The sequence below is a fragment of the Musca domestica genome, unplaced genomic scaffold, assembly GCF_030504385.1.
Source record: "Musca domestica strain aabys unplaced genomic scaffold, Musca_domestica.polishedcontigs.V.1.1 2, whole genome shotgun sequence".
NCBI classification, from domain to species: domain Eukaryota; kingdom Metazoa; phylum Arthropoda; class Insecta; order Diptera; family Muscidae; genus Musca; species Musca domestica.
The window spans coordinates 2,332,389-2,356,407 of record NW_026712249.1 but is presented as its reverse complement, the minus strand read 5'-3'; the positions used below and the strand labels follow the sequence as shown (position 1 = coordinate 2,356,407).

At 33.4% G+C, this 24,019-nt stretch overlaps 1 protein-coding gene across 1 annotated transcript in view; it reads left to right on the top strand.

Moving 5' to 3' along the window:
* The window catches only part of LOC101891938 (disintegrin and metalloproteinase domain-containing protein unc-71), a gene marked incomplete in the record, with an annotated part of 263,600 nt that overhangs the window by 224,389 nt on the left and 15,192 nt on the right, over window positions 1-24,019 (top strand). The window contains 8 exon segments of the mRNA XM_059121629.1: window positions 3,508-3,672; window positions 3,803-3,947; window positions 4,022-4,193; window positions 4,281-4,394; window positions 5,624-5,804; window positions 6,239-6,389; window positions 13,126-13,225; window positions 22,603-22,767. Of these exon segments, the coding sequence (XP_058977612.1) occupies window positions 3,508-3,672; window positions 3,803-3,947; window positions 4,022-4,193; window positions 4,281-4,394; window positions 5,624-5,804; window positions 6,239-6,389; window positions 13,126-13,225; window positions 22,603-22,767 (1,193 nt within the window).

Sequence of the window (24,019 nt, the reverse complement as noted above, 5' to 3'; positions counted from 1 at the left end):
CGCTGTTGGATTTATCCATCCAATGGGTCTATCCAATATGGGTCCATAAAGTATTTTTTTATTTTTAATTTTTAAAGTTCTAATATATCATAGTTTAGCGTTAGGGTATGCAAAAGATGATTAGTTTACCTTTCCTTGTAATGATTTATGTAGTTCACATGGTCTGCAATTTTTGCTTGATTAAAAGTTAAATTAAAATATATACATTCAACGAGCTCAAACAAGTAAGCAAAGTCTACAGTCGAGTTATATGTTAAAATCCAATTTGAAAGATTTCGCTTTTGATATGATGTAATAGAGCCCTGCCCAGATGTTTCCCTTAGGTTTTTGATCGGGGGCATTTGAACAATATTTACGCACTCAATCGTGTTGTTAGGTATTCAAAACAATTTCACACGAAAGTTGAAGTTCATTTTACAGCTAAATAAAAACCAATGGTCATCCAAAATGCTAGACTTCTTCCCTGTCCTCAACTCTTTTCTCATAAAAAATTCCGTGTCGATTGGTTTTAAACTATGACCTGTAAAGCGACAGCAAAATTAGGAAAATTTTATTTATTTATTTATTTATTTATTTATTTATTTATTTTTTTTTTTTTGGTCCATTTGAACCCTCAAAATTTACATCTCCATAATAATAAGCTTTAATTCTAACCCTAGCCCTTCCCCCATATAAAATTTGTTGAAGATCGGACGATAGTTGCAATAAAAAATATTCATTATTTTTTATTGCAATATTTTTACGCTATTTTCTTAGATTTTATCCATTTCTAGCAAGAGTCCGTTCCAGATTTGTAAGAATTGTCAAAATCAGTCCAGCGGTTCTTGACTTATAAGCGGAATAACTAAGATCTATTTATTTTTCATATATATTGTACCTATTATGCTATATTACTACCTACCTATTATGCAGTATTACTGTAATGGTCAGATGTTCTTGACTTATAAGCGGAAGTTCTTGACTTATAAGCAGAATAACTAAGATCTATTTCTTCGTCATATATATTGTACCTATGATTTTATATTACTACCTACCTATTATGCAGTATTACTGTAATAGTCAGATGTGAACTTTTAATGTATTTGTGATTTGGCGGAGATTGAAAAATATAAAATAATATTATAAATTGGTAGACTTCTGTCCAGCCCTGAACTCTAACTCCATGCAAAGTTCCGCATCGATTGGTTCATAATTGTGGAAATTTTTTCTATTTTTGGTCCATTTGAACCCCTGAACATTTTGCGATCATCCTAAAAAAACAATAGGCTTCCCCTCCATTTTTGATTTCTTGAAGATCTGGCCATATTGTTTTACTTTTCTTCTCGGCGTTGATTTAATTAGATGAACTTACTTATTAACATATTACAGCGCATTTGTAGCTCCACTTCTCATACACACTTTGAGTCACTACCACAATCGATCACTATAACAAAACTCCAATCTGAACTGAGTACTGATTGAATTCGAACTTGTCATATTTTTACAATATATAATAAAGGCTAGTTAAAAGATATACATTTCATAGCATACTTTCAGGTTAAAGTTAAAAGTTATTGCTTGCGTTTACAAGCATAAATTAAATATTCTCGATTACACATTACGTTAGAGTCATATGTAACGTAACTTTTTCATATTTTATATTTTAAATTTTTATAGCATACATTGAGGAGCACCCACAAATTTTAAAACTTAAGAGTAACCCAGTTCTACACTATGTTCTGCACATTAATAAATATATACTTGCATTGTATTTGTTCGACATTTTTAGTTTAGATTGATATTTCAGGAAATATTATATCTAATCTAGCCTTAAGTGTGAAAACTTCACTTGACATGTAATTCCAACATGATGTGCAAACTAGCCCTTATTCTATAAAACTAGACCTTACTCTAGAATCAAACTAGCCCTTATTCTATAAAACTAGACCTTACTCTAGAGTCAAACGTATGATGAATTATATTTATTTATTTATTTATTGTTTTTTTTTTTTAATTTTTAACATTTAATTTACTATAATGCACTAATGTTTCTTTCAAATTTTAAAACAATTAGTGGCGATTAAAAGTATGCTATAAAACACGAAATAGTCACTTTAAACATAACTCTAATTGGATGAGTAAACTGGCCTTAATGTTGAATTTATCCCTGACTCGTTTTCTCTAAAGTAAAACCATTATTAGTACAATTTTAAAGGGCCTCATAAACATGGCCCAGTGTTCATTATGGAGAACTAATTTTTAGATTGAATGTTTCTTATAAAATTATCCATTATTTCGACGCAATATTGGCCGGAAACCAATAATTCTGAGAACGTTTTTAGTATTTTTTCCGCTCTACAGTTAAGCCACGTAAGGTCAGGTCCAACCAAAAAAAAAAAATACACGTCAATATAAATACTTATTTCATAATTAGCCCAACTCGCTTGCATCGTAAATGTTTTCGCTATGAAGACCTTGTTTTTCACAATCCTTGTGTTATTAATTTAAATAATTATGCATCATGCACACATACACACACACATCACATCTCTGCCTCTGTCTCTCATGACATAAAATAACATGCATATCTAAAAGAGTTATGCCAACATTTAAATATATATTTCAAAAATGGATGGACCTTGACCAGCTGGGTGTAATTAACACAAGCACACCTCAAGCATTGTTTACATCTAAAATAAAAACAATCTCAGCTTTCGATGTAAGGAACGAAAGAAATATGCAACCGCAGGATACTTGACGTTGAAAGGTGTTTTACACTTTGACAACTGAACTGAAATAACCGCCGGCAAACAGACGCTGGACAAGTGTTGGCTACGTTAATTGCAAGGATTACATATACATATATATATATGTACGTGCACGGAACATGCCACAAGGATCCACTCGTGGCTCAGGTGTCCTTTATGCGAAAAAGTAAAGTGAACCGAGAGTCGCTTCGAGGAGATGTGGGACCGAAAGAAAGCGAAAAAATAAGAACATCGCATGTTTTCCAAACATTGCCCTGTGTGTTTTTCTCTGTATGTGTGCACGTTTCAACAGAGACCTTTTTTCGCAGCTTCCATTCAATTATTTAATTTACTGTAAACATACACGACATATATACATCCATAATACAATACATACAAACATACATTAGGGCCAGCACGCACTTACTTACATTCACTCACACACACACACAAACACACTCACATAAACGCGACTTTGTTGGGCTGCCTTTACTTGTGTTAATGCATTACCTTTCAAGGGAATTCTTTGATGTATTCGTTTGAATGTATGCTACTTGGTGGCATACAAAGTCCCACAGTCCCGTCCCATTTTCGTCCCTTGACAAGCAATTGATTATTTTTATATTCCTGCTCTTCCACCATACCCCCACCATGTGCTCGCCATGCCATTACTCTCGCATACACTTACTACATGCACACATACAAATATACCGCACTAACTAATAAAAAATGAAACTCAACAAAATACCCGTCTTGTCGTTTGTTATTGGCCCACCCGAAGATCGAAATGCGTCGCAACTGCGGCAACAAGATTGTCGAGGAGGACGAGGAGTGCGATTGTGGTACCTTTGAAGAATGTGCCTCAGATCCATGCTGTGATGCCATTACGTGTAAGCTCAAGTCGGAAGCCCAGTGTGCCAGTGGAGCCTGTTGTGACCAGTGTCGTGTAAGTTGGAAATGAACTTTTAATTGCATTCTGTTTGTTTCCATTTTCTACTTCCCCCCTTCCTGTGTCTCTCTCACTCTGGATGCGTGTGTGTGTGTGTGCGTAACCTTCAATCATTTGCTGCGAACAGTTGCGTCCCAAGGATCATATTTGCCGTGATTCAAACAACGAATGTGATTTGCCCGAGTATTGTGATGGTGAGGTTGGCGAATGCCCCATAGATGTGTTTAAAAAGAACGGATCGCCCTGTGGCCACTCCAAATCTGGAGTGTCTGGTATGTTGTATTAGAGGCTTGTATTAAAGTTGACCCTAATTGCATTCATGCTCGGTATCTGTCTCCGTCCATAGGTTATTGCTTTCAGGGAAAATGTCCCACTTTGAATTTGCAGTGTGAAGCCATATGGGGCTATGGCGGTGTGGCAGCCGATCGTGAGTGCTTCGAGCAGTTCAACTCAAAGGGGTCCATTAATGGTCACTGCGGTCAGAACGGCAAGGATAACTACATAAAATGCGAACCAGAGTAAGTAACGAACGAAACCTCATGTCTATGCCAATGGAGATTTTCCACGAAGTACCTTTTTGATTTTCATTTTTTTGTCTCGTTTAGAAATGTTCAGTGCGGCACATTGCAGTGCAAAGAGGGAGAACGCCAGCCTGTCAATGACGGTGACCTTTATTCGAGAACCATTATATCCATCAAAGGCTTGGAATATGAATGCAAGTAAGTACGATTTTTTGCAGAGTTGGTTTCATAAAAAATGTAATGCAAACGAAAGAACAAAGTGTGCCAAAAAAAAAAAAAAACATTAATTGAAATGTCGAAAAACGTCTGAAAACAGTTATTTTATTCGAAGTGGTCTCGGTAAAAATTATTATTTAAAAAAAAATTAATTATAATTAAAAATTATTATTTATTATCAAATAGCACATACAACAACTTTAAAAAATCTACAACAAATCAAAATTATATAAAGTTTTATTCAAAGAGAAAAATGTGGCGCCCAATGTGATAATACAAGTTTCATTAAAATAATTGCAAACATGATAATTATAACTAATAGAGACTTCATAAAGGTTACTATATATATGAAATGGTTAAAAAATTATTTAATTTATTTAATTAACCATTCTAAATTAAATTGCTTAAAAATATTTTATTAGTTTATAAAATTGAGTGAAGATACATTGAGAAATTTATATATAATTGCTATGTTTAAATACCTACACGAATCTACTAGATTTCCAATTTGTTCAATATCATAAGGGAAAATCGGCTATCATAGCAAAACCATCTCGCAGCTCAATTTAAATTGTATTATTTTTAATAGTCTATTTCTGTGAGGCTATCGAAAATCTTTCTTCGTTTTCAACTTTAAAGAAATTCAATGTGATTTCATATCCCTGCCCCTTTCGGTATTATATTCGAATGGTGATTAATGTCGACAACTCCAAGGAAACTTATACATTTTTAATGGTTTTCTGTTAAAAATTGTACTCTAAATCATATTTTCAATTCAGTCACTTTTCTTTGACTTAACAAGTGGTACTAAAACCAAGAAATTATTGCAAAAAAAAATCAGAAAAATTGCAATCTCTCATAAAAACTTTCGTATATGTTACAAAAAAATAAGAAACAATTCCCACTCATTCATTTTAACATTTTTTTTTTTTTTTTTGGTCATTATATTATTAGTCATTATATTTATATTTTCTTCAATACAATATGCCAATGTAAGTCGAAAGAAAGCTACGATCTTCGATAAACATTTTATTCCATAAATATTACAAAAGTTAAATACAATACAATTTAAGACTACCAAATTCGTTTGTTATAAAAGTTTGGAAAGAAATTTAACTCAAGAAAATCAGAAATCACTATTTAGCCAACATAGCCTTCACATACACTTTTTCAGCTAATTTAAATCATTCCTTACTCTCTTGTTTTTGCAGAGCTACTAGCGGCCAAGGAACAGGTGTAGGAGAAACTCCAGACCATGGTTTGGTCAAGGACGGCACACCGTGCGGTGAAAACTTGATTTGCCTCAATCAGACATGTGTCAGCATATTTCCACATGTCGACCAAACCAAGTGTCCAACCAACAGTCTTGGTCAAGAGTGTAACAACCGTGGGGTAAGTTTCCGACCAAACGCTTTTCTAGGACAACAATCATAACGCCGTCTTTGTGTGAGAAACGGCTTTGATTGCGCCACCAAAAGAGACACATAATTAATAACTGCTAGGGCGTCGCCGCTGCAGCCGCTGACCATTCCATCAAAGTTGATGGGCTTTGATTTGTGTTTTGGACTGATGGGCTCGGCATACAATTGGTTCGTTGCCAAACTATTACGAAAGTAATTTCCCTTCAGAAAGTCCCCATTCCAATTAGAGAGCCATTGCAATAAACAGCATCCATTGATTTGACCGCCAGTGGAGTGGGGCGCAGTTTGTCATCGAACATCGAAATCGACGACGACGATGACGACGAAGGCCATTTCATATGTTGTCATAATGATGTCCCACTAAAGACTGATTTCGTTCTCTTGTCTTTTTCTCTCGGCCAACAGGTTTGCACCAACACCAACAAATGCTTCTGTGACATGGGATGGGGAGGATTTGATTGCAGCCTAATTGTCTTATTAACCACACCACTGCCAACGGAAGCCCTGCCAACGCAAGAGAACACAATCAAAATGGAGAAGAAGGAGACGCCGTATGGTAAGCTAAATCAACTGTACTCTAAACCAAAAGAAAAAAAAAAACAGAAAACAGCAAGAACCAAAGGCCAAGAAGATGCCACCGTTGTGCATTTCGGGGCCACTGGTCGAGTGGCCAAAAACTCTCTCACTTGCTCACTTGTACACTTTTAAAACAATTTAAGTTCTACGCCTATTTACAAACTAGAAAATGACAATGGTAATCCTTCAGAGGACAAAACATGAACAATGGCCAAACAATAGCCCAACGTTGTAGGCAGAGGTCCATCATCCATCGACTGATGGCGGCGCTGGCAACAACGTTGGCCTATTGCAAATTGCAAACCTCATTTTTCTCTGCCTTGAATTGCTTTCAATACGCCTCACCTCACCCATTGCAGCCTCCACAGATCAAGATAGAATCAGCACATTATCCATGGTCATCATATTAACCGTAATCGTGAAATGCGTCTTCATTAGTTTCGCAACATTGGCCGTTTGTTACAGGTAGAGTACCAAGCAAACATCAACAGAAATTTGACCACAATTCTAAACGGTTTTTTGTTTGAAATCAATTCTTGATTTGAGATTCTTTTTCAGTTGTCTTGTTGTCTAATCAATTCATTTGATTGTGTCCTTGATTTTTTGTGTATCCTTGATTTATGTTTCCTACGATTTTTTTTCTTGTTAAGTGTCCTCCTAATTTTGCTGGCATTTATGGTCACTCATGGAAAATCGAATAAAAACCAAAACACACAACTCAATTTTATTCCCAAAAAAAGGCTTTTCTATTCAATTCTTTGTGTTTTTTTAGTTTGTTATAATTTGAAAAGAAAAAACACAGAACAGCTTCCAAACAAAACATTGATAATGAACAAAAAAAATACATTTTCGCAATTAAAACGCTTTTTACTAACCAACAAACAAACAAAAAATCCTAACACACTTGCAATCATTAACAAAACAAAAAAAATGAAAAAAAAAAAAAAAAAAACAAAAACTAACAACAAAAAGCTAAAGAAGAACAAAAAGACATTTGCTTGGTTTTCTGTCCTTCCCAAACAAAAGCGGACACGAAGAAGAGCAATCAACCAGCCGACCCACCCACCCATCCAGCCAGCAACCCACCAACAGCCATGTTGCACTACTCAGCGAGGCAGGGCGGTTGGTTGGATGGTTGGTTAAATGCGTGCGTGTTCGACACTGCTATAAAAACACACAGACATCCCAACATATGTATGTGGATACATGTGAATGTATGCGATGCTACCATATTGGATTTCATTAAAACTTTGCCACAGCATTGAAATCCATCTTTAGTTTAATGCGATAATTAAAGTTTATTTATTTTTTTGAAATTGTCAACAGAAAACTGGTACGAAATTCTACTCCAGTGATTATTATTTTAAAAATGCACACACACACGCACAGAGAGGGAAATTATGTACAGCTTGCTTAACATTTGCATCAGTTTTATCCTTGGACTGTTTAAATTGTATTTCTGCGAATTTCACAGAATTTAAATGGAAATATATCGTTTAGAGAATTATATCCCTCATATTTATTGGATAGTTCAAAATTTAACTTAGGATAATGACATATTGCAGTCTATGTAATGTTGGATAATGTATATATTGTCGTTACTTTTAGATTTGGTTTCTAAGGATGTCAACGCATCACATAAAAAATCACGATATTTTTACTAAATTGGTCACAAATTCTCCACATAAAAAAAAACGGTCTTAGGCCCTTTAAAATGTGTGAGGAATATGGTTTTTTTTTTTAATTGTCGTTCTGATTGCGGAGCTAACAATCCAAAATTCTTAAATATTATAATTCTAATTGTAACAAAACAATTTAGAGAAACATGAACTGTTGAAACCTTGACAAACATTTTCCGATACTCATAATTTTGTATATCCCCGATATTTCCAAGTGTTGTCCATTTTCTAAATCTGACTTAGTTTTCATAAAATTATATGACGTACAATTTTTAAATCACGAAGATTAAGGATCTTTTAAAGATTTGAAAATTGTGGGAAACTAACCACAGGTCTGAACTTACGCACTGCATCAGATTCTGTGGAAATATTGGGATTTGCAAGGTTGGAGACAATTAGAGACTCATTTAGCAGACAACTGAAATTCAGATTATTCAAAATGGTATTCCATTGTACTGGACAAATTGGTCCCTATTGTCCAGCCCAATCTAATCTGGGTGGAAAATTTCGATGAAGTTTAAAGAAAATCAACATAATCCTATTATCATTAATCAAAATTGAGAACGTTTTTAGGAAAGCTACCAGGAGGAGCGGATCTAATACTTTACATCTTTAACATGATATGAGAGTAGTAATTATAGTCCGTCAAACAGGTTTTGAGCCAAATTGGGATGCAAAGAAAAAAGGGAACACTGTGACACAAATCTCCATAATAATATATAAACACTTCTTCATATGTTCCAAATCTGTTTTGTGGGTGCCTACAGATGACGAATATAACTTTGATTTTTCTGGGTCAATTCGAAAAAATAGAGAAATTCCGAGTTTCTTTGATTTTCAAATTAGTACGTGCATAGCTCTTTTTTTTAAGTCGAGTGTTATCTTTCAAACAAATCAAATATTTTTGAAATCGGTTAACAAATAGCAAAGTTACGGTTTGAGAGTGAAAAACGCTTCAAAACCCGGAAAACGATTTTCTTCATGTTCTACACTGCAAGGCTGATACCAAACAGTAGTATCATTTATTTTTAAGCTTTAAGCTTTTAAGCTAACGACTCAATAAAATCGGTTGAGAAATAGACAAATTATAATTTTTTTCTGTTTTAAATTTTTTGTTCAGCAATTAAAAATACTTTGTATTGTCTGTCTGTCCGTCTGTGGAAATAACTCTAGCTTCCGAACGAAATTAAGTAGGTTGATAAAGTTTTACTCAAACGTATATTATGTCTGCAGGACATCTGGTATTAAAAATGGGCTATAAAGTACTAAAGTACGTTTTTGGATAGCCCCCAAAATAATAGAAATACATTGTAAAAAATAGAAGTTATGTATGTTTCAAGTTGAAAATCCAAGAAACTCGGATTTTCTCTATATTTACCGTTATAAAATCAATTTTCGAAGTGATCCAGAAAAAATAAAATCTTTGTACACCCACAAACCAGAATTGGAACATTAGAGCAAGTGTGTATTTTTGCTGTTGCACAGTGACATTAAGCCAATTCTAACGTCTTTCAATAATTACTTCTCTTATCAAAGAATACGGAAAACCGGTTAAGTGCTTAATTGCATATCATTAAATGACTGGGAAAAATCTTGAAAACGTTGATCTAAAATTAATAGGCTCCCAAATTATACTGTCAATTAAATAAAGATATTATCACAAAACATTTGAAGTGTGTGTGTGTTTATAATTTGATATATCTCAAACATAGTTTATAAAAAAAATTCATTGGAAATTGTCAACATCAAATTCATTTGCACAAAACAAATCGTAAGTTGTACCTCCATGGTAATGTGTTCCTAAATTATACGCCCACGGTCAATAAATATATATACATACATGTGTTTCCTTCGTTATCCGTCTGTGTGTGGTTGTTAAAATTATATAATTGTCTATCTATACTAATAAATTCATTTATTTATTTATTTTTTCAAATCATACCTACGTCCATAGATGTACATAAGTGCGCGCATATGTTTATATTCCACTCCAAAAATATGTCAATGTGTATAGAGTTCTGCAGAGACACAGATATTCAATGTGGAAATCATCATATCTAAACTATTTCACTTTCTTTCTTTTTTTTTGGTGTGTGTAAAAATCATTACTAAGTGTCCAAGTGTGAGTGTTTGTGAGCAATTGTGTGAATGTGACTCATATAATCCTCCAGCCAAGATATTTGAATGTGTTAACATGTTTTGTGTACTTATCATATACATATTTAAGTATGGGTGGTTGTGTGTGTATTTTTCCATATAAAACTATACGTGAAATAAAAATATTATTATTCTTATCATTACTATTATTAGTTTTCGTATAATTCTTAAAATAATAAATATGTATATAAATGTGTTTGTGTGTATATTTCTATATATGAATTACGACAATTCTTGTTTCCAATACTCGTGTTCTCTCGTTCTCTCTACATCTTTCTCTATCTATTTGTACCAACAAATGTTATCAACTCATATATAAGTGTGTGTATGTGTTAAGCCCTGAATCTTTTTTTTCATTTATGTGCATTTGAGTTAGCCCAAAGATCATGAATCTATCAAAAATAAAATAAAAATTATTTTACTTTTTTTTAATTTTTTTCATTTTTTTTAATTCCGAAATAAATAATTGTTATTTAGTAACCATAACGAAAAAGGAATTGGTTCTAGACGACAATCTGCAAAAATCAATTCAATTTGCCATTCCTTTTTGTGCCCTGCCAAAAAGTTTCCCTTTCGCATTGTATCCAAAAATATATTTTGAATGCGAATATTTATGAATATTTATTGCCGCAACGACCAACCAACAAATTAATCATAATTATATGTCCCGAAATGGAATCGGGACAGCTTTCAAAATCAAAGCAAATTGAGTTTTGTGTTATGGCTGAACTATCATTCAATTTAATACCTAATGCTTTTAACAGTTCCATTTTAAAAAAGGATCAGAAAAGTTTTAAATCCTAAAAAATATAATATTTCAAGTGCAATTTATGCATTTTTTGAAAAAAATCGTGTAAAATTTTTGAAAACTAGGAAGCTAAGGTAACGCATACTATTATAAATTGACACTTTTTCTTTGAATAACACAGTCAAGAAAAAAATATACAGCCTACACTAAATTAATAGAGAAAAGTTTGGTCGGTCCTTGTCCGTGAGTCCTTGAATTAGAAAAAAGTTCTGATAAGCATTCTAAGTTCTCCAAAAGTTCAGCACAGCCTGAAATCACTTTCGAACTTTAAAGCCATATGTTTCTGCAATTCTAATGCTAGCAAAAAAAGCACTGTTCAATTAAATTTTCCAGCGTCTCTTATGTAAGTTATACGGTCAACAGCAAAATATATTTCATAGTTAAAAAAAGGTTAAGTGGGCTACTAACCTGTTTCTATTCATTTCGCATATGCATTTCCATTGATCCATACGGTTGAATGGCAGAAGTGCCTTTCAAACCTTGAATACATTTCAACATCTTAGAAATGCATTCGAAAGTGTGTTTACATATCTGAACATGCCCATGGACAGTGGATTCGGGATAATATGAACCAAGCCACAGCCAAGGTATATTTCTATTTATGATTTGGTTCGATCGAACACACACACACAACACGAATGAACCAACAATGTGTGTCCGTCCGCCTTCTTTCGTCACACACGCTTCCTCCTTACGTATTTGTTGTTAATACCAATCAGAATAGTGAGACGTCACTGTTCGTTCTCTTGACCCCGACTCTCCTGTATACAGCTATCAAACCACCTGTAACCATAAAAAGCTTTTCTTTATTACCCTAGCAATGATATGTTGAAATGTGTTATGCGAATGTATTTGTGTGCTGATAATTGAGAGGGATTGATTGGAGGTTACTAATTAATTATTTATTATTTCAGTGGCTTTACATGGCTCTTCCCTGTCCGTCTCTTTTTATTTCTTTTTTCTTTTTCATTTTTTTTTTTTTTTTGGTTTCATTTGAATGTAACACATTTGTTGTATACAAATCAATTCATCTTTTATGCATGAACTACTGCCACACATACACATGCTCACATATATTTACACACACACACACGCACACATACATATATAACATAAAAATACCTATACACATGGTTTTTTCCGCTTCGAGAGGGACTGTGTGTGGGACTATGGTTTTGATAGATGAATAAACGGATGGATGGATGGTTGGCGAGGAATTTGTCCTGAAACTGTCCATCATCAATGAATGAATGCATGAAAGAGGTCAATATCCATTTGAATAATGCGCGCTTTTGGGATTACCATTGTCATGGCGTGCTGAGATTCTTCTTGCCTCAACAACAACAGCAACAAACAGCTCGATAGATATATATGTATATGTATAAAAACAACAGCAAAGAAGAAGGATGATGAAGGATTTATTGTCTGTTAACGTTAACTATTTAAATGCAAATTTACTTAATTTAGTTGTATTGTATTCTAACCAAACATATCAATTACTTTACATATATATTTTCTGCAACTACTACTACTACAACAACAACAATGGAATAACATTTTGTGACGACCACATCAATGCCAACGAATTGACAAAATACCGAACAAAAAATAACCCAAATGGAAACCCACAATTTTCACCAACGACCATCCATCGATCAACAACCCAATTAACAAAAAAAAAAAAAAAAACAACCAAAAATAATTAAATAATAAAATAATATGCGTATACAACAAAATCTCACATTACTAACAACAAATGTGGAATGGATTGTTTAACAACAAATTTTTGCCTACAAATTTGATTAAATGAATTAATTTAATTAAATATTTTCCATTATTTCATTGCAAACAACAAACAATGAATTCATATTTTCGCTTCCCAAACAAATTTATTTTTTTTTTTTTTCAACATTTACATTATTTACACAACTACAAACGCTAACAACAACAACAACATCTACTACAATAATAATGATAATGTTAACAATAATAAAATAATTTCCACCAACACCATCACATACACACGAAAACAAAACGAAACGAAAAAAAACTCTGAATTGAAACTCGTATAGAGAACTACCATGGCTCAAATACAGTATTCCTAGTTGGTGTACTAATGTCAGTTGTTGGGTTCGTTTTTGTAACATTCACCTTGATGGCACTGTGCTACAGGTCAGTTGTAGTACATAGAAACTTCTCCCTGTGTCTGAGGTTAGTTGAAAAGAAGTAATGAAAAACAAACAAACCACTATTTGAAGAAAGAAACAAACAAAAAAAAATGCAGAAAACGCTAAAGCCATTGAGAGCTAAGCAATCGAATTCTGTTATACGATTCTTTGGTTGATTAACAAGTCAATTTGTTGTAATTACTTTTTTTGTTTTTAATTTTGCATAAAAATTACCTATAACGAGAATAACATCATCATTGCCACATTGCCCCCCAAACCTCAAAACACCACAACCACAACCACAACCACCACCACCACTAACACACTCTCTTAGACACATCTGTAGACACACTAAAGTCCATACATTAGACTCAGACCGCAGCAGCAACCAAAATATGAAAAGAATGAAAAACACCGATAGACACCACATAGAAAAAAATGGAAACACCTACCATTATCAGTATTTTCCCTCATTAGTTTTCACGATACAAAAGGAAAAAACGAAAACAGAAAAAAGCTCTATTTTCTATTTTTGTGAATATAAAAATCTCCATTTTCATTTTGTTCTGTTTTATTTTCGCCTTTGGCAACTCTGGTTTTCAGTTTTTATTTCTTATGGACATTTGAAATGTAATTGTTTTTATTTCTCTGTTCTGTTTCTCTACACACTCTGTATATTTGTTTATATCACTCACTCTCTTTCTATATCTCTTTGTGTCTGTCTGTGTTTTCATTATCGGTGTATATATGATTTTGTGTTTGTTTGTAGTGTTCGCTCGTATCTTATATACATATCTACATGTGTTTCATAACTCGATGTTGTGTTTTCCAAACAAAAACCAAAAAGAGAATCAGCCAAATAGCTAAACCATAACCATCTTCCTCGCCCGACCCACACCCTACCCAACATCACCACCATCATCCCCACCCATGCATACATTACAAGCCTTTGAATGTTGTTGCAAGACTGGAGGAAAACAATAACAACAATTTTCATTTCCTTTCCACAATTCTAATGAAGCAATACTGCTGCTAAATTTGCTCGAACACACTGTAATCAACAATAATCACAATGCTTGTTAATTGGCTTAATGCACATACCACCCTCCGCCACTGCCACCGCCACCAATCCCTAACACAAAATTTGCCATATCGCCCAATACCCATGGATATAGATCACTAGAATCGTTCCTAGGAACCATACCCACCACCCACACTACTCCCACTCTCAGTTATGCAAAGCTATAACAAAAACAGCCAGCCAGCCACCACTGCAAGCTGCCACCTCCTCTGCTCAGTAAAAAAACCGAAGATATCAACTTCATTAAATTCAATGTTTTAATTTGTAACAAATTGTTTTTTGTGTTTCAATTATTAACGAAAAGCCAAAAAATTAATTAACATCGAAACGTCAATTTTCTATAAAAAAAAGTTAAAAAAAAAACAAAAATATCCAAAAAAGGAACAAATTCCAAAAATTACAAAAGAAACGTATATTGCCAAAGAACAAATATATGTACGTTGTTGGAAAACTAAAAAAAAAAGAAAAGCAAAATGCAAAACCAATGTGAAGCCCGAATAAAGTCAATTTTTCATTACTACTTTTATGGTTGTCGTCGTCATTGTGACTGTTAGCATTTATGTAGACTCAGTACTCTCAGTATCCAGTATTCTCAGTATTCACAAAAACAACTTGTACTTGTACTCGTTCCACAACTTCAGTGATAATAGCAAAAAAAATTGAAAAAAAAATATATAAATACAACTACAAAAGAAAATATCCAAATCCTACTATCAATACGTACCGTATCCATCCAACAACCATCCATTAAACGTTCTTCATACCGAAAATGTTCGTTCATGCCAACATTGGACAAGAACAAAAAACAACAAAAAAAAAAACAAAATTCTTCTTAAAATGTCACTGCAAGAGTTTTTTTTTTAATTTTCTCTTTGACCCGAACGCCAAAAAGAAAATGAAAAAAAACTCAAACTACGGTACAAACTGAAATAGATTTTCATTTGCAATCGCTGCATATCACTGCGACTTCACCTCCTCCCTCCATCCTTTCGTTTTCGTTCCATTTAATCTTCTTCTACTTCTTTACGAATTGTCACAAATATTTACAAATGACAATGGTATTGAAAATCAATAATCATTAAAGAGCCAAACAATGTCACCCAACCGACTCCGCCAGCAGGTAAGTTAAACTATTTTTGGTCATTTGCCTTATTTCCATAAATACAGACATGAATGTCTCATCAAATTCCAGTTCTGCAGGTGAAGCTGTGTTCAAATTGTATACCGTATTGGAACAAAAATTGATTGGGAACAAAAATACGAAAAGAATAAAACTGATGAAATTATTTGTCAGAATTTGTAAATTAAATTTCGTTACTCTCATCCCAGTTCCAGATTGGAGAATTGTGACCATAATAACATTTAATAATCAGAATTTTATAGTTAGGAAAACAAAAGCCCATACAAATCTTTCGCTATAATATTCGCCATTTATTCTGATGCCACGGTCGATTAATACGAGCGGAGAGCGACCATCGGCTGTTATGGCGGCCCACACCATCACCATGGATCGCGATTGTGTTCTGGTGGTCACCCAAAGGTGCACATTTTCAGCTGGCCTCTTTGGCAAGTTTACAAATTGCTGGAAAACGAATGTTTTGTCATCGGAGAAAACCAAATTCAGCAGTTCACCACTTTCGGCCTAACCCAGAGCTCATTTTTCAATATTTGCCGAATGGAATATTGCGGATGTTCAGCTCACGAGCCATTTTTTGGCCACTGCGACGCAGGTTCCATTTCTGTTGATGTTGCTGTTTTCTTCCGTCCACGTCCTTGACGTCGGGCTAGGCTACCAGTATCACGGTAACGAGCGATGGTATGAGAAACAGAAGATTTATTCACATTAAAATGCTGGAGTGCTCTAACGATAGCCACTTGTGGTTTTCAAGCCAAATATTAAGAAATCACACTATAACGCTTGAATTCCATCACGAATTATTTTTTTTCTATAAAATTCTCACCGAAATGCTTTTGTACGCTTCTAAACAATATAATGAGCTGTCACTGGAACAATTTTAATTTATTATTTTTATTTGGTCTTTTAGTTTTTTATGCCAAGTCGAGATATGACGATAAATGAGCCCTTTTTATGGCATTTCCCATCACGTTGGCCAAAACTTCCGCAAATTAGGTCTTCACATTCTTGACAGATATTGTCTTTAAGAGCTGAAAGAGTCTGAGGCTTCTTAACATAAACCCGCGACTTTGGTAGAAGAGGTACAAATGCCACCGTCAAATTTTGTGGAAACCGATTCAGAGTTTCAGTATGATCTACTTCAAATAAGTTCCCAATATAAACGTTCATTTGTTACGTGTAGCTCTACTAAATACGCATAGTGGTGTAGTCGGTACCGCTCTATTTGTGACCTTCTTTAAGTGGTTTTATTTGCTTTTATTTTGGTTGTTACTTATTTATCTTTTATTTTTTTTTATTGTTCATTTTTTTATTGCCTTATTTCCATGCTATTATATTATTGCTAATTTAATTAAATTTGATTCAATTTTCTCTATAATTTTTATTAACTACTTAACATTTTTGGGTTATTCCCTCTAAATTAATTTTATATTTTTTAACTTTATTCACATTTATCTTAAAGATCCCATTTAAAAAAAATCATCTTATTAATAAAGGCGATTTCATTTTTTATCCAACTTTTATTTTTTCTTATATTTAATTATATTTTGCTTTGCTGGACTTTATTTTATTAAGTCGTTCATGTTTCGAGCCGCTTTCCAGTAAAATATGACTTGAACAACAGCAAGTAGCTAACAGAACATTTTCGGCCGCGGCTAGTTTTAATACATCTTTTGTTGACAAATGTGGATTAACATCATGAAAAGCAACTCTCTATTTTACATCTTCCGTCCGAGATCAAGTCTGTCCCTTCAACGTTGTATTTTGTACAATTTGTGTTCGAGTTACCAAAAACGTACTTCCAACAAATATATATCATATATTTACCCACCCCCGCAACATAGTCATCCGATTTTATAAAACGTTGTTAAGACTACTCTTTCCGAAAAAAACATTCGGTATATAAGTACAGCATCAATGGTTGCGATCTCATAGAAATTTACTTCTACTTTAAATTTTTAACGGAGATAAAATCACTTTCCATAAAAAACGCACAAAATAAAATGGGTACAAAAAACCAAGCCCCCAATTTTCAGAAATTTCACATTCGAAATAATCGATTCAATCAAATTTATTCGAACAAATGTATTCTGCCATAAACACCTGTGATGACCACGTGAAATTGTTTCATCATGGTCCATAATAAAGAATCACAGCAACAAAAACAACAACCACAAAAGATGTGATACAATTAAATTAGTTGATACAGACATGAAGTTGAGAACAAAAACAAATAAAGGATTCACAACAACAACAGCAACGATGTGAAATGCATTTCACTTTGTACGTTGTTGTTGTTGAATGATGTAGGTAGGTGACAGACTGGGTTGGGTTGGGTTTGCTTGAATGGATGGATGGTGGACATGACATCCGTTAAATGCATCATCAATTGAATGACATTAAATCCGACTATGGCAACCACATGACATGACATAAATGCGGTTAGCAACAGACAAAAAGACAGGCCACCGCCATCAACATGTTCAATGGCAACATTGTTTGACGGCAAAGTTGTAAAACTGCATTGTTATGGTCATTTTATGACTTCGTAACTTTTGACTTTTGGTCCATTGTGATTGAGTGCATGCACGCGTGTGAGTGTGTGTGTGTATGACATCCACCACAACTAATACTTTAGCAAAAACAAAAGCAAAATTCTGAACACAGCTACACCGACTGCTGGATTGTCTGCCCAGGTAAGTGGAGATTATTCATTGTAACTCACTCTTGTTTCATTCTTTCTCATTTAATAAGCTATACCAACATAGTCGGACCGGGGAGTACGTACTAGTAATGTAGGATTTAGAGTATTTGAATTTTGAATAAATATCTTAAGAAAAACAATTCCTATTGAAAACCAATCGAACATTTGAAGCATATTCCCAAACAGAACAAGTAATCAATTCATATTTGGTCCCCATACCAAAACAAACAAAGTCGTCTTTTAATCTTTTCGAATATGCCATACACAATCGGAAATTCCCAGACAAAAAAGAAATCCTAAAATCAATTAAAAACTCAACTTTCTTATCGATGGAATGTAGTTAGTTGTCATTACCATTAGCTGTGATCTGAAGAACAGAGATTCGCTGATCGCTATGTGGACGTGTGCACGTCTTGCCTGCCATTGCATTGCCTTGCCTTGCCTTGGAGGATCAACGAATCTCTGTTCGCATTGAATGTACACCATGTTGCAAGATTGATTGATTGATTGGCTGCATCCTGGATGCGGCCACGCCTCATCAGCCAAACATACACACACATCAGAAACTGCGTGTAAAAATAATGTCACACATACATTTTGAGTTATGGTGGTGCTTTCTACTGAGCCCCTCGAAGGAATTGAAATTGTGTCATGTAAACGATCGACATACCCATATATGTTCGATAAGTGGACCGATGTTCGCCTGATAATGCCCGATACACATATAAAACATTGAAATTGTTGCATTTGTGTTTTGTTTGTGTATTAATTGTATGCATATGTATTTGTAATTTGCATAAAAAAAAACTAACTAACTAACTAATCAACAATAACAACAAACTAAATAATTAAATATTTGTACATTTTACACACTGTTTATATAAAACGTAACTACAACAACAACAACATCCACGCAACAAACAAATGAACATTTTGTCTCGCTACAATGACAATTCGAAACACAATAACTAACACACACACACACTAACAAACAAACTACAACAACAACAATGAAAGCAAAATAAAACATCTTTACTAACACACTCACACATTTTGCATAATGAACAACGCCATGACCACACACCAACACCCGCTCACCTGCTATTTTATCCGAAGGTGGAAAAGAAGGTAATCATTTTGGTTGCAAAAGATATTTTTATAAATACTGATATTCTTGAAGTTTTTTATTATTTTTTTATGTGAAATCTATTGCAAAATTAACATTACATTTCTGTTTATAGAACTAAGTGAATCACATCACTTCGTCCCAATATTTTTATTGTTTTAAAACAATTTTAATTAATTTCTCACAACAAGGTTAAGCGATACAAAAAGTTTTTGATTTGCTCTACACACAATCTTTAAAAATCTTAAATATAATCTCTGATAAGTGTTCCGAAAAATAATTTAAAAAAACGAACAAAACATCAACACTCTCTGTAATGGCCTAAATAGGAAATTATACTAATATTCATGGTACAATAAAAAATAAGGTAGATTACAATTTTTTTTCTAAGCATGCCCGACTTCTGTCAATGTTGTGTATGTATTTAATGTTTTGAAAAATAAAAACAAAATATTTTCAAAATCAATGATTGGAAGACATGTACATTGCGGGACGCGCATTAAAGCTATTCGAACTATTTAGATCATATTTTTTAGGGAAAATCCAGTTTTTTTTCATAAATTAAAACCACTTGTTTACATGCTGATTTGACAAGAAGCGGGCATAGCCCGGAAGCTGTTCTACCTCCTTATTGTAACCTGCTAATATCCCAACAAGATTATATGACAGAAACTCGTGTCTTCTCCTTTTGCTTAAGTCTTGAGGCTTTTTGTCCAGTGTTGAAAAAAAGGAAAATTTCCTTCATTGCAAATATTGATTTTGTAGCCATTTACAAAATAAATTTAAACTATAACTTCGAAATCGATGCTCAAAAAACACAATTTACGTAAAGTGTTAATTTAACCACTTCCTAGAACATTTTCAGTTTGTTCAAATTTAAAATCGCAAATAACGTATTTAACAAGTAAAATAGCTGTAAGTTCGACCGGGCCGAACTTTGAATACCCTTGAAAAAAATATAATCCTTAAAAATTTTGTTAAAATCAAAAAAATACCAAATGTAGCCGTCATATTAGGGTCTAAACGACGACGTGGACCTGCATAAGCCATTTGTCATAAACCATAACAATATTCAAATGCGAAAAATACCAAATTACCTAATATCGTGAGGTACCGTTATATGGGGGCTATACCAAAACGTGGACCTGCGCAGACGATTTTCTGTCTTAGACTGTAGTATCTATTTCGAACTTCAAATACCAAATTTGAAACAATTCCGGTGAATAATATCGCTAAAATCATCCAAATACCAAATATCGGGAAGTACCGTTATATGGGGGCTATACCAAAACGTGGACCCACACGACCCATTTTCAATACCAAAAGTCCTGCAGACATAATACACATTTGAGTAAAATGTCGTTCGGAAATTTCATTTCGTTCGGAAGCTAGATTGATGGACATCGCTGAATCGACGTAGAATTTTATGCTGATGAAGAAAATGTATACTTTGTGGGATCTAAAATGTATATTTTGAGGAATTATAAACGGAATGACAAATTTAATATACCGTTTTTACCATTTTCTACTGAACACCACACCATTAAAAGATTTTGAAACCCCATGAACTACCAAAAAAGTACATTGGACCTTAATGTCCTTGACTTCTGACTGGTCCAAAATTCAACGAAGATGTCATCTATAGAATGTAATTTTTTTTGGTTTCTAACAGTTCGAATTCATGAACATGGCAATATGCAAAAGATGTAAAAATCGGAATTTTATATTCCAACTCTTTAAAAAAACTTGAGCATAAGAATATCATACTTTTATTCAAAAAAAAAAATGGCATCGAATCCAAAGTTGTAAAAAACGCTTCATTTTATTTTACCGAACTACATCTTGCAATCAATGACAACTCCAAATGTCCATAACAATGAGGTATAATTAAGTCATATCTCAAAAGATTTTTAACTACAAACTTTGTCTCCTTTAAAAAAAAACTTCCAATAGAAGTAAATTTAAACAATTCCACTACGAAATAAATATCCTATTATCCTTGGAATACTACAGCAATAACTTATTTATTTTACTCCTTCACATTTCAAAGAAAATAAGTTATACATTTATAAAAATAATAAACTTTTGCAACCAATACGAGGTTCTCCACCGGATTTTCCACACTATCTGTATAATTTATTTAATAAAAAAATCCATTTTATGTTTCATTATGGCTCAATTGTTACTTGTAATTATTTTCTTTTTTAAATTGATTGCAATTGAAATTGTATTTTTTATTTATTTATTTTTCGTTAGATTAATAAAAGAATCGAGATTTAAAAAAAAAGAAAGAAAATATTAATTATATTGAAACTAAACTGTATCTTATTAATCCATCATCTGTTTCTTTTACTTACTATTCCATACAATTCCAAATTGTTTATTCTCCATTCCACACATAAATAAAAATTGAAACCCCTTCAAAACGGAAAACAAAAAAAAATAAATAAATCAAATCGAAAAAAACATATCGAATGAAAAAACACATATCTATGCCAACAATGATATGGCATTCGACATCATGGCCTTCTCTCATTCGAAACGAAATCAAAAATTAAATAAAACTGCATTTATTTGACTGTCTGGTGATGGCACACAAACATGACTACATGAAACATACAAACACATGCATAATGTGCGCCAATCATCCAATGTCATATTGTGCGTACGCTGTCACCGTTCGTGTATGTGTGCGACGCATTGAAAATCACTGAAAAACTGTACACAAAAAAAATAATAATAATCATAAATGCGTAATGGATGAAAACTAATCAAAAAATGCTCTAAAATAAATAAAATGATAATCACCCAACCAATAATAACTATAACCATGACAACAACAATTACAACAACAAATACAATCAAATGTCAACTACCAACCTCATCGTCATCATCAACGTGTGGTAACAACTACAATAACACCAACATGAACCACAACTACAACAACTAAAACAAATCAACAAACCAACCAACCACCTTAACTTCAAAAATATTGCCAATCTCATAATAACCATAAATCAATAACCAACCAATCAACCAACCAACCAATCCTCAATATCATCATTTTCAAATCAAATCTCCCATCCAATACAAACTCAATCCCAAAACCCAAATCCAAATTCTGAATCCAACACGAAATCTATTTGCCCATACATATCTATATCTGTCTATCGAAAAACGAACAAAAACCTCAAAAACCAAAAAATAAACTCAAAACTGAAACCATGAAACGAATAATAAAAATACTAAAAATAATACCACCACCATCGCTGCACCGCCACCTGTGTCGATGGATGTCGTTGGGATGTAATTTTTGTCAACGTTGGCACGTACAGGCGCAAGACGACCACCCTCAAATACGATCCACCCTACACCAAGAAACCAATGGCCAAGGCATACGGCGGACCACCGGCCACTGCCCCCAATCACCAGTCGGTGGAAGAAATCTCCCAGGATGGTTCGAATAAATTGAATGTCTATGAAAATCAATCCGGTTTCACGTAAGTACCCTCAATCAGATATTTTAATAATTTATTAGGTTTTAAAAGCGAATATGGATATTAAAGCAAATATAAGTACGTCAGGCGTGACTGCATATATTATGCAAGAACTTCTGAGCACTGTTGGTAACAGACCTTGATTTGGCATACGTTGCAAATTCGAGAGTGTTGTAAGAATTTGAAGCTAAATTATTTTTTTTATTATTTATTATTTTTTTGGTCGAGAATTTTTTCACATAACCAAAATGTTACTGAGGAACTCAAATTTATAAAAGTCTGGAATAAAAATTAGTGCAAACCGCGAAAACCAACAAAATGAAGTGACATACAAAATGAAGTTTGGCAGGGATTAAGCCACATTCTGTACCTGTTCGGACTATGGTATTTTTCGTACCACTATAATTTTGCCATCTTTGTGTCTCTCTAAAACTGAAAGTAACTGAATTTGATATTCGATATAAATTAATTTTTATTAACTTAAATGATTTAACCCAAATAAACAAATTAAAAAACAAGTAAGCAAAGGCTACAGTCGAGCGGGGCCGACCGTTGAATACCCTACAACACAATAATAAACGATACAGTTTATATAGGCGAGATACTCGAAAGAATTCCAGAAGATATTGTGAGAAATAATAAAAGAAACCATCAGGTTTCGTTCTCTAATTTTCGAATACAAAAGTTGGCAAACTATTTCACAACATTGAATATTTTGGATGGCCATCCAAAACTGCTTGGCTTTTGCAATGCCCGCTAACCCCCATTCAAATGTGGGTGAGGATCGGGCAATAATTACGACCTGCTGAGAATTTTGCAGTTTTCTTTTGGTCCATTTCAACCCCCTAAATATATGGCGATCATCTCCAAAAAGAGTAGGCTTCTATTCTGACCCTCATCTGATCCCCATGCCAAATTTCGTTAGGATCGGGCCATAAATGCATCTGTAATGATATCCTGATATCCTAACTACTTAGTTTTTTTAGCTGTAGAAATATTACCAATGTTTAATTCAAAAAAATATGCCAAAATGTGACAAATTGAAAAAAAAAAAATATGAGAAAATGTTACAAAATCATATTTTCATCTTTAGAGAGATATTTTTATGCGATTTTTTAGACGTTTTTTCTTTCCTGTCCAGAGGCCATTCTGAATTAATGAGAACCTATCGAATCAGTTCAGCCGTTCTTTACATATAAGGATCTTTCAGCATATCTTCTTTGATAGACATATATACGCACATATTTAGCTATAT